The sequence below is a fragment of the Eumetopias jubatus genome, unplaced genomic scaffold (genome assembly GCF_037043125.1).
Source record: "Eumetopias jubatus isolate StellerSeaLion01/CBP00866 unplaced genomic scaffold, mEumJub1_p1.0 scaffold_9, whole genome shotgun sequence".
NCBI classification, from domain to species: Eukaryota; Metazoa; Chordata; class Mammalia; order Carnivora; family Otariidae; genus Eumetopias; species Eumetopias jubatus.
Window position 1 is genome coordinate 22,158,616 of NW_028274815.1, and position 11,851 is coordinate 22,170,466.

General features: G+C 54.2%; 1 protein-coding gene across 2 annotated transcripts; it reads left to right on the top strand.

Annotated features, from left to right (window-relative positions):
- The first annotated feature begins 565 nt into the window (after positions 1 to 565).
- TMEM214 (transmembrane protein 214) lies at positions 566 to 8,990 on the top strand. Of its 2 annotated transcripts, none has more exons than XM_028099516.2 (17): positions 566 to 758; positions 1,631 to 1,830; positions 2,384 to 2,534; positions 2,833 to 2,967; positions 3,223 to 3,305; positions 3,736 to 3,841; positions 3,954 to 4,035; positions 4,321 to 4,422; positions 4,798 to 4,939; positions 5,324 to 5,419; positions 5,688 to 5,736; positions 5,914 to 6,044; positions 6,213 to 6,330; positions 7,067 to 7,163; positions 7,364 to 7,532; positions 7,674 to 7,819; positions 8,038 to 8,990. In XM_028099516.2, the coding sequence occupies exons 1-17, from the start codon at positions 614 to 616 to the stop codon at positions 8,162 to 8,164; spliced, it is 2,079 nt and encodes a 692-aa protein (XP_027955317.1). In that variant the 5' UTR covers positions 566 to 613; the 3' UTR covers positions 8,165 to 8,990. The 2 variants fall into 2 exon arrangements, with proteins under 2 accessions (XP_027955317.1, XP_027955319.1); XM_028099518.2 differs by having other exon boundaries at positions 567 to 758; positions 5,324 to 5,415; positions 5,931 to 6,044.
- Positions 8,991 to 11,851: the final 2,861 nt, after the last annotated feature.

Below are 11,851 nucleotides of genomic sequence, written 5' to 3' on the forward strand. Positions count from 1 at the left end.
ATTACGTGGAAGGGGAAACAGCCCTGGCTGTCCCAGAACCCCAGACTTTTCTCTCCTATCAGAAGGGGTCTCCACTCTCCATTTCCTGCCCTCCAAACAGTGCCCCTTCCCTCAAGCTCCGCCCTCTTCCTTGTTCTTCTAGATTTTTATAGCCCAATAACTCAAAAGTTTAACCACTAGCAACAAAGAAGCTACCACTTTCCTAGAAGGACGAAAGCATTTAATCTTCAAACCCTCCCCGGAGGAAAGGAGAACTTTCCATTCCATCTTTCCTGCACCACTAGAAAGGGAAGAAAACCCAAAACAGTTAAATTTCCGAGTCACTCAAGGCAGTGGCCTTCACACAGTAGGCGCTCAAGTAAGATTTTCTGAATGCAATAGCTTCTCATCTCAACATCTTTGCCTCGATGTTTTTCGCTAGGAAGGAACCCCGAGCCCCTACCCGATCCCTCGCTAAGGATAACCCAACGAAAACGAAAGACTACAAGTCCCAGGCTGCCTTGCGGTCGGCGACGCGCGCCGCGAGGCCCTGCGAGGAGACGTGGCAGAGCGCGGCGCGTCCGCGCCAGACCGGAAAGCCAGGGGAGGTGGCAGTGGCGGGAGGGTCGGAGCCATGGCAGCTAAGGCGGCTGGTGGGGGACGCTGGGAGGTGGTGAAGAAGGGGCGGCGGCCCGGGGCTGGCGGCAATGGTAGAAGCGGCGGAGGGGACCGCCGGGCTCTCGGGGAGGCGAACGGTGTGTGGAAATACGACCTGACCCGTGAGTACCCACCCGGCCGGTCACCCGCGTCGCCACCCGGCCCCGGGCCTGCCCCTCCGGCGAGGTAGGGAGCAGCCACCCGAGCCCCTGGGCTCTCCTGCCCATCGGCACCCCCCCCGGTCAGCTGCCGCGCGTTGCCTCTTGAGCCTCACAAGAGGTAGACCGCTTTGGGAGGGAGCTGTCCTCGCCTTGCCGATGAGTAAACTGAGGCCCAGTGGAGTTAGATGCCTTTCCCGGGATCACATGACAGAGGGGACCAGGACTGCGGTCTGCACACACGCTCTACCAGCTGTTCCCGGCCCTAGCCTGGCTTCCCTGGGCAGGTGTCTGAGAGCTGGGGAGAGGCATCCTTCATTGTACACGGTGCCGCCTCCTTGAGTAACCCAGCAGTGTTGCGGGGTGGGGACGGACCGTCGGGAGGCCTCAGTCTCGACACCTACCGAGCATCGTAAGTGGTGCCTGTCTCCCCAAAGTCTCCTGGAGGAGTGGAGAAAGCTTGCCACTTGTTGATTAGAGAGTTGTCACACTGGAACCCAGATGGAAAAGGCCTGACCTCCCGGGCTGGCAGCCACTCACCAAGGAAGCCAGCCCTCTGTATCCGATTCCTCCACTAGTTCCCACATACTCTGGTTTATCTAATAAAGAAATGCCTTATCTCTGTGAAAGAGCCTGTGAACTCAAGAGCTGCCATGACTGAAAGCAGGAGGGCTTCCCACCCTGCTCCTTAAGCATGACAGCAAGAAGGGGTTTTGATTCAGGTTCCTCGCTGAAGATGAATTAGGTGACAATGTGGGGGAAGGGACCACTGTTCCTGTGAGGCCCTCATGACTCAAGGGCCCTCATGACCTTTTGTCTGCCTGTCATTACCCCAGCTCCAATCCAGACGACAAGCACCCTTTACGAGCGGGGCTTTGAGAGAATCCTGAAGCGGCAGAATAAGGAGCAAGTTCCACCCCCTGCTGTGGAGCCTAAGAAACCAGGGAACAAGAAGCAGACTAAGAAGGTGGCAGCCGTCACCAACCAAAACCAGAAGCAGGGTCGCTTCCGCAGCCTGGAAGAGGCACTGAAAGCTGTGAGTGTACCTAGACTTGAGGTGGGGAGATGACAGGGACACGAGGTGTAGAGAAGATGAAAGGAGCAGGAAGGGGGGAAGGCCACTGAGGGACCCGTGGAATTTGGGACATTATTGATTGGGAGGAGGTGTTCAGGAAAGGGCAGACACCCCAAGGGATAGAATGTTTGCATTTAAGATAGGTGAAGAAATAAGTTTATAGGGAAACCTAGATGAGTGCAAGGAGAGCCTTGAAGACTCAGGGATATCGGGGAGGGGGTAGAGAAACAGCTGTGGCTCCTCGCCCCGTGGAAGCAGCGATCTTCCATTTTCCATCTGGTCCCCTCGAACATGTGAAGGGCTTAAGAGTATTGGGCCTTGAGATCAGCAGTCCCAGCTGTGCTGTTTTCTAAATATCAGATGCAGCGATATTGTGGCATTCCACATCCTTAACATTTAAAAAGCAGGAATCCTTTGTTCTTCTACCTTCACTTACTTTAACCATTTTCCCACCTCTGTCCTGTTTACCTCTACTCACTCAACTCACCACGGGGGGGCCCTGTGTCCCTGGCAGCTGGACATAGCAGCTCTGCAGAAGGAACTGGACAAGAGCCAGAGCGTGTTCTCTGGGAACCCATCCGTGTGGTTAAAGGACCTGGCCAGCTATCTCAACTACAAGCTCCAAGCGCCTCTAACTGAACCCACACTAAGCCAGCATACTCATGGTTAGTTCTTCCAACTCCCTAAAATTAGATAAGTTCAAGAAATTCTAGAAAGGCTGTGTGTAAGCACATTAGTCAGTGACAGAGCCCAGTGCCCCCCACTGTCTTGATGTATGTGCGTGATTCAAGCTGTTCTCAAGTTATCACGGCTGTGAGAGTGGGCCTCATGGGGCTAGGGAGGCTGCCAGCCTCGTGCAGGGACCTCTGCGTGCATTCACCGTTCTTGGGGAGTGCAGCAGGGCCCTCAGAGTCGGCAGAGGCTCCTGGTCCTAGCACTCAGGTGGAGGCCTTTCGGCCCCAGATTATCCCTACAGTCTGGTAAGCCGGGAGCTGCGTGGGATCATCCGAGGGCTGCTGGCCAAGGCAGCGGGGTCTCTGGAGCTCTTTTTTGACCACTGTTTGTTTACGATGCTGCAAGAGCTGGATAAGACACCAGGTGAGAGGGGACCCCTTGTGAGGGATAGCCCCACCCCATATTGGGAACCTTCTACTCCCTTTTTCCTACTTCCAGATTGGCTGGGTGGTTCTGTTTCCAGCAAAGAAATGTGCTAATCTCAATACTCTTTTGGAAAGAGAGGAAGAAGTTAGGAGTCACTGGCCCTGGGTTCTGGGCTCACAGCTGCTGGAAGGGAGATTTCAGGATTGGGGTAGCAAGTAATGTATGTAGGTCTGAGAACACCTGTCTCTCCAGGGGAGTCACTACATGGTTACCGCATCTGTATCCAGGCCGTTCTGCAAGACAAGCCCAAGATTGCCACCATGAACCTGGGCAAGGTGAGCTCAGGTGGTGGTGGGGACATCAGGGGAGCTAGGACCAGGGAGGCTGGGCGAATCTACACTGTTGGACCTAACTAAGGGATAATGGAAGATGCTGGAAGACCAGTAACAACAGCTAACACTGCTAGTATTTGCTCTGGGTATGCTTTATCTATATATGAGGTAGGTACTGCTGTTATTCCTGTTTTATAGATGAGAAGATTGGGCCACAGAGGGGTTCAGTAACTTTCCTAGTTAGCAAACTAGTAAGTGGCAAGGATGGGTGAAGGCCAGAGCCTGGTGCCAGAGTGCACACTCTGAATCACTACCCTGTGCTACTCCAGTGCTGCGCTACTCCGTGGCCTGGCCCTTCTCTCCCTGCCTGGCCTTGGGGGTGCTCCTGGTGCTTTGCCCTATTGCAGCTTGCCTTTCCCACTGGTCTCCCCAGTTCCTGGAACTGCTGAGGTCTCATCAGAGCCGACCAGCAAAATGTCTGACCATCATGTGGGCCCTGGGTCAAGCAGGTTTTACCAACCTCACTGAAGGACTGAAAGGTAACAAAGAAGTGGGGAAGAGAGAGGGATGGTCTTGGAGGCAGGAAGCTCCTCTTTAACCTCCCCAGTGGGTCCAGGCGTGAGGCTTCCTCCCTGACCTTTGTCTCCTCAGTGTGGCTAGGGATCATGCTGCCTGTGCTGGGCATCAAGTCTCTATCTCCCTTCGCCATCGCATACCTGGATCGGCTGCTCCTGTGAGTAATTGGGCCGGGGGTCGGGGGCGGGGGTGGTGTCAGCCAGGAAGGCCCATGGTGTCCAAAGTAACTGTTTGAGCAAAATGGGGTGCTGTGATCCTGGTGTCCATAGATGTGAGGAAAACCAGGACCAGCTCCTCCCAATCAGAACGTGATGGTGAGGAAGGAAAGGGAGGAAACCATGGAGGGGTAGGGCGTGAGGCTGAGTTCATGCCCATTTCCCTAGCTGGGATCATGGCCTGCCTGGTAGTCTCCAGCAAGTCTGTTTCTTCCTTTCCCCCTTAGGATGCACCCCAACCTCACCAAGGGCTTCGGCATGATTGGCCCCAAGGACTTCTTCCCACTTCTGGATTTTGCCTACATGCCCAACAACTCCCTGACACCCAGGTAGGACTGCCCTGGGGCACACCTGCTGTGAAGGATCCCAGCAGTGGGTCAGGAGCAGGCAGAATATTTCCTGTCCCTTCTCCTCCAACCACCCTAAATCTGAGATTCTCAAGTTCAAGCAATCAGTGCAAGTTCAAGCAATCGGTGAACCCCCTAAAATTGTATGGACCCTCAAGTGTGATTGGCATATGGGCATTTTCCTGGGGAGAAGATCCATGACTTCCAACAGATTCTCCAAGGAGTCTCTGAGTCTGAAAAGACTCCGAGCCATTATAAGGCCCTTAGCGACACTCCTCCCGCAGGCAGGCAAAGGGGCACGTCACGTAGCTCCATTTAGAGCCTGTGTCTGGCTCTCCTCCCCACCCCCACCCCCAGCCTGCAGGAACAGCTGTGTCAGCTCTACCCCCGACTGAAGGTGCTGGCATTTGGGGCGAAGCCGGAATCCACCCTGCATACGTACTTCCCCTCCTTCCTGTCCAGAGCCACCCCTAGCTGCCCTCCTGAGATGAAGAAAGAGGTGAGGAAGTAACAGGAGGCCGCCACAGAGCTTCCTACCTGCTGCCAGGGGCCCTGCCTTCGCAGAACCTGTTTCCTGGGCCTCCCCTTAGCTCACTCCTGACAGCCACCTGTCCCACTCACTCGTGTGCCCCCCTCACAAGGACAGAGCTGAAAGGATGCACGATCAGGTGTGGCTGGTCCCTCATGGCCTGCCTCTTGTCAACAAGTGATCTTCAAGCTCAAGCTCTAGCTTGGGAGCCACAGCCTCTCCCTTGTGGACGCTCAGAGATTTCTGGGGTCTTGGCATGATTTCCCCATCCTTTGGGGCGGGTGTGTTGCATGGACGGCACTCTCCCCCTCCAGCAGCCCCAGGCCCCAGCAGTCTCTCCTGTCCCCTGTGCAGCTCCTGAGCAGCCTGACCGAGTGCCTGACGGTGGACCCCCTCAGCGCCAGTGTCTGGAGGCAGCTGTACCCCAAGCACTTGTCACAGTCCAGGCAGGTGGGGTTGGGGGGCTGCCCACCTCTGATCCATACAGAGAAGCCTTAATCTGTGCTTCCCAGCCTGTCCCTGGCCTAGAAGCAGAAGGGGAACATTTGTCACTGTCTTCCGGGTTTGTGCCTCTCAAATTGGGAACATGGCTGGGGTGGCCTCTAGTAAGCTGCTCACTGTGGGAGGGAAGTGAAGGAGCCAGAGCCTAATGGGGGACTGGAGGATGGGAGGGGCTGAGTGGGCCCCCTGATTGGAAGGGGTTGTGCTTTCCCCATAGCCTGCTGCTGGAGCACCTGCTCAGGTCCTGGGAGCAGATTCCCAAGAAGGTGAGGAGCTGGGAGGACATGGCAGGCTGAGCCTCGTCTGGGTTCTGGGTTCGTACCCCTCAACCACCGCCCTCCCTTTGCTGAGAAGGCACTGTATTCATGCATTTGGCATGGACAGCAAAGCAGGATGGAGGCTCAGAGTTCCCTTACAGACTAAATGTTATCCTCTCAACCCAGACTTTCTTACCCTACAGACGCAGAAGTCTTTGCGAGAAACCATCCAGTCCTTCAAGCTTACCAACCAGGAGTTGCTAAGGAAGGGCAGCTGCAGCAGTCAGGACGCCGCCGCCTGCGACATGGCCTGCAAGGTGCCGGCACCCAGCCCTCCCCGAGCCGCACGCTCGCTGACACCACTCTCAGTGCCCCCACGAGCCCCCACCGCCGCCTCTGCGGTCATGGGAGGGCTTGATCCTCTTCCTTCGGAGGCAAGATCACCCGCTCCCTCTGACCACCGCTCCCTGCCGCCTCTCTCGCAGGGCCTGTTGCAGCAGGCACGGGGCTACCGGCTGCACTGGACACAGCTACTCCTGTTGGTCCTGATCTTTCTCATCGGTTTCCTGTGCCATGACTTCCGGTCGCACAGCTCTTTCCAGGGTGAGCAAGAATTGGCAGGCAGGGGCGGTAGTGTGAGGGTGGGACCCAGAGCCAGGTGCAGCACCCACTGGCCCTATCACATAGCTTTGCCCTGATGCTACAGAAGACAGGCTTTTCTGTCCACAACTTCAGATTGCACTGTTGGCTTTGCCGTGCAGAAGTGTCCGTGTATTCATGGTCCTGTTCAAGTGCTGTCTTCTTTTTTTTTTTTTTTAAAGATTTATTTATTTATTTGAGAGAAAGAGTGAGAGAGAGAGAGAGCACATGAGAGGGGGGAGAGTCAGAGGGAGAAGCAGACTCCCTGCTGAGCAGGGAGCCTGATGCGGGACTCGATCCCGGGACTCCAGGATCATGACCTGAGCCAAAGGCAGTCGCTTAACCAACTGAGCCACCCAGGCGCCCAGTGTTGTCTTCTTTTTAACCCCTGAGGAAATTGAGGGTCAGATTTAGCAATTAGCTTAAGGTCACAGCTGGTAAGTAGACGGGCGGACCCTCTAACCCCAGGCTTCCTGCCACCTACCTGACTGCCTCCCTCCTGTTCCCCGGGCCCAGCAGGAGAAATGGGCTCGGCGTCCCAGGCCTGCATCCCTCCCTCTGAGTGAGCGTGCTCCGGCGCAGACTGGAGCACCTGAGTTCTCCATCCCTCATGAGCCCTGCTCTGGGGCCTGTCGTGTCTGTCTCCCCACTCCCTTGCCCCCCCTCACCCCCCAGCTCACCAGAGGCCCCCTTTACGCAGCCTCCCTTTCTGGCCGGTTGCTTCGATCATCTGGGTTCTTGCCTGCTGGCCAGCAATTGTGTGCGGGGGTCTACTCCTACAGCCTGCGGGGCTACAGGTGAGCTCCTGGGGAGGGGAGAAAGGTGGGAGGGACAGGGCCTGCTGTTCGGGGTGGTGACGGCATCAGTGGGAAATGATGGCAGTTTTCCCTTCCCAAGGCCTCCCTTCCCCCCCCCCCCCGCCCCCGCAGCAGTTCTTGGGGAGCCGAGCCATCTGAGGAAACTCAGCCTTCCTTTCTCCCCCCATCTTCTCCCACAGCTGGCTAGAGGAGACATTGCCGGCCTGGGGCTCCCACCTGCTGGCTGTGGTGAGGCCCGGTTTGCAGCTGGCCTGGGCCCACACCAGTGCCACCGTCAGTGTTCTTTCTGCCCACTGTGCCTCCCACCTTGCCTGGTTTGGTGACAGCCTCACCAGCCTCTTCCAGAGGGTAAGCCAGAGACAGGGAGGTCAGGGAAGGGCTGGTCTCCCCAGGGGCTGGAAGGTGCATCCCCACATGGAGCGGGTCCTTGGGGCCAGGATGCTTTCTCCCGGCGCTCTAACCCCTCCAGTCTCTGTGCTCCAACTTCAGATCCAGCTCCCCGCTACCCTGGTGCAGCTGCTGCAGTCTCTGAGGGAGCTGCTCGTGCTTCTTTACCAGAATGTACTGCTGCCATGGTGGCACATACTACTGGAGGCCCTGGCCCGGGCCCAGGAGCACTGCCACGAGGCGTGCAGGTGAGAGAGACCCTCATCTCGAGCTCCAGCAGGAGCCCCAGAGCCCCATGCCCTCTCCCCAGGGACGAGGCTCTCATTCGGTCTCTCACCGTGCCCCACCCCACCCCTCGCACATCTCTTGGCCACTCTGGGATGCAGGTTATAGGTCTGAGCTGCGACCCTGTGACTCAACACAGTGCTGCTTCCCCACTCCCACACGTGTTCTGCTTTCCTCCCAGAGGTGAAGTGACCTGGGACTGCGTGAAGACACAGCTCAGTGAGGCTGCCCGCGGGGTCTGGCTCCGCCTACAGGACATCACCATGGCTTTCTTGGACTGGGCACTTGCCACGATCTCCCAGCACTAGGTCCTGCCCGCCTCGCCCCCGGTGCTGTCTGGGGCAGGCCGTCTGAGACTGCTGGCAGGTGGAGGACAGAGAGGCAGTTCTGCAGAGGCCGCTTTTTTACTTGGTGCCCGAGTTCTGTCTCCTAGGGACTGGCCGGTGGCCTTGGCCCCAGTTCCTCCCTCTTCGGTGGGGACTGAGCCCAGAGATCTCTCAGCCTCCTACCCATGATCTCACTGAACGTTTGTCTGGCCCTATTGCATGTAGCTCCCAACCTCTGTCCTTGGGCTGCTGACCTCTGTCGCCCCCTCTCGTCTCCTGCTCTCCACTTCCTTCCGTCTCATTCCCAAAGCCCCAGACAGCTAGCTCGTCTCCAGAACGGTGGGATTCCACTGAGGGAAAACTGCATTCTTCTGATGAAGGATTCCTGCTCCTAGACTCTAGCCCCAGTGGAACAAGGAAAGAGGCCTCCGGAAGAATGTCGCACCACAGTGGGCAACAGCAGCTTCACCTCAGCCCACAGCCTGGGCCTGCCTGTCACTGGACATGAGGGCTGGGCAGAAGGGTCTCTCCCCTCCGGACGCCCAACTTCCGTCTCTTGAGGCCTCTCACTGCCCCCTCTGTCATGGTCCTACTTTACTCGCCACTCCCTTCAGGCCTGGGGGACTCTGCCTCAGGGTCCAGCTGTTCCCCGTTGCCCAGCCCTACACCATCTGTCTGGAGAGTAAAGCCCAAGTAGTTGTGTGCCTCGGGCGCAGTGAACCTTCCAGCAGCCTGTTGAGACAGGAGTCAGCATATGGCTCCTCGGTACACCTACTAGGTGGAATAAAGGACACAGATTTGATCTCCAGCTTTCCTCTCCGCATCCTCATATAGGAATTCCCGTAGTTGTGAAGAGGACAACAAAATACTGGGCACGCACATGTTCTTTGGCCCCCTGCCTCCTGCGGGTTGTAGCCACTGGCTGCAGTTGAGCTTCCCATCATTCTGAACTTTGCCCTATTGAGGATTCCAGACACTTCTTTTGCTCCCCTAATCATATTGTCTCAATTGTCACTGTGATTCATGTCCCAAGATTTGCCTCGATAGCTTGAGTGTTTTAAGCTGGGAAAAGCAGGGAGAGTCTCCCAGGAGAATTCTTGGTCTGTGATCAGTGGGGTCTTCTTCCTTGCCAAGACCTTAACTTATTAATTGGTTTTATAAGGCAAGAGTGAAAGTTAGGACTCCAAGAGACACATGAATCAAGGGTCTATCACCGAAGTCCCTTTTTGTGTTTGACTTGAGACTCTGAGAGCTGAACAGGCTTTCAGGTCTCACCTCAAGTTTCTTTCCTTGAATGTTTCAAATCTAACCAGTACTGGAGGTACCCTGCCCACTCCAGCTCCCACAGGCTGGTTCCCGCTTCCATCCTGCCTGCAAGGGCAACACGAGGATAAACAGCTACCACTTTCCCATTAGCTTGTCACCCTGAGACTCTGCCTCAACTTCTCAGTGGGGAGATGATAAAGTAGCAAGTGTAGGAAAATCTTGACACAATGTGAGGTCATGAGTACAATAGCGCCCAACATTTGTATCCCCTTTCCTTGTTAGGACAGAACTATGTTACCTCTCGAGAGTTAAGCGGCCCACATTGGGCAGAGCCCTGCTCCCCTAGTAGCAGGTAACCATGACCACTTTTCCCCCCCGGGGGGGGGGTGGAATTCTCACCTGGCAACTAAGGTCTAGGCAGGACTGCCCAAGGGTCCCAAGACCTCGTTTCTTCCTCCCCGATCAGAAACAAACAGGTTCAGTTCTTAAGAATAGTGAGTCCTTATAACTGGCCTGTATTCAAAGCAAATTGAAGAAAGGGCTGGTGTGAACCTGGGTTGACAACAGCACAGGACAAGTAAAATGATGACCCTGTCCTGATGACATTGAATCACGAAGGCTGCTGGACTGCTACAATCCAGCAACTCCAAGAATGTTGCCTGAAGTGTGCACTGGTCTCCAGTGTGCGTACTGGGTTTACCTTGGTGGGTTCGTTCAATTTCTGACCTGGAATCCTGGGGTTCAACATTTAATCAACTTTGGCTAGCTGGGGTCTCCACAGACTCTCACGGGGACACTGACACCTTCATTGGCTTTATTTGATAAACACAGTTGTTTGACCCGATACTGGAATTGTCCAGAATTTTTCCTGGGTCAGTGAAGTAGTCCCAACCCTGCACCTGCTGCCCATTAAAACTAAACCGGACACCCAGATGTTTCACATTTTGCAGACCTGTCAATGCACAGGAATCCGAGTGGAGCCATTGTGGACTAGGAGAGCAGACTCGTGCTGAGAGGTGGGCTCTCCCACTACGACGATTGGTGTTCTTGGAGGAACAGAAGTAACCTGACACCTCAGAGGGTCACATCTGGACATTGTAACTTTACTTTTCACAGAGCAGGCGTTGCACAGATAACATGCCAGAAAAGGGGGCTGTTTGAATATGGTTATGTCTTAACCAACTTGAGTTATTACCAACTCTTGTATGGGCCTACAAGTTTTAGCACATGACTCATTTGAAACACCTCTTTCCAAAAGTCTTGAAGCACGTATCTGGATTTGAACCCAGTCTACAGCTCCAGCTTTACAGCCGGGCAGCCTGATGGGTGGTCTGCTTACTGGGAACAAATAGCATTGCTAGACTCAGCTGCAGCATTGCCAGTCCATTCTCAAATGCCATCACCCTTGGGGTGGAGGGTTTCCCACGGAGACGGGCATGCCTGCCCTGCTCTATTCCAGAAGGACCCAGTTGACAATTACACAGAAATTTCAATGGTAGTCTGGCCTGAGCATTTTAGTCTTCTCTGTCCTAAAGGACATTGGGTTTAAGTGAACACTTAGACTGATCGGTCCTTTTTTACATACTCTTCACGGTTCTGCTCTCTAAAGGGCTTGAGGGGACGAAGGCTCCGCTTTTCCCTATGGGGTATTCCATTTTACTGGGCAGTTTCATTGCCCCAAACTTGAAGTATAAGAAGAAATTTGGGGACGGGGTGGGGGGAGCTTCCATCATTCAGGATATGACTGAATACTTGTTGAATATTGAATAATCTGCCTATTAATAAAAACATTGAATTCAGATGCATTGTTGGATGTGCCTTGGTATATATATTTTTTATTATGTTAGCACACCGGTTATTAATTTTTAATAGACATTTTTAGAGTTTTAGGTTCACATCAAAATTGAGCAAAAAGTACATATGCCTTGCCCCCTGAACTCACACAGCCCCCCACTGTCAACATCAGTGAATCTACACTGACACATTGCTATCACCCAAAGTCCAGGTAGTTTACATGAAACATACTTTGTATGATTTTAGTCTTTTTCAAGTTTATTGAGACTTGTTCTGTAGCCTAACATGTGGGCCATCCAGGAGAATGTTCCATGTGTGCAGGAAAGGAATGTGTATTTTGCTATTGTTGGGTGGAAGGTTCCGTGCATGTCTGTTAGGTCTAGTTGGTGCATTGATCAAGGCCTCCATTTCCTTACTGAGCTTATCACATATATATCCTTAATGTTAAAGAACTCTTACAAATCAAGAAAAGCCTAAACACAACAATAAAAATATGGATAGAAGACAATTCATTTAAAAATGCAAATGAACAATAGACTTAAAGTCCATTTCATTGGCAAAGTGCAAATTTCAAATAAGTTACCACTTCCTTTTGCCAAAGATTTTTAA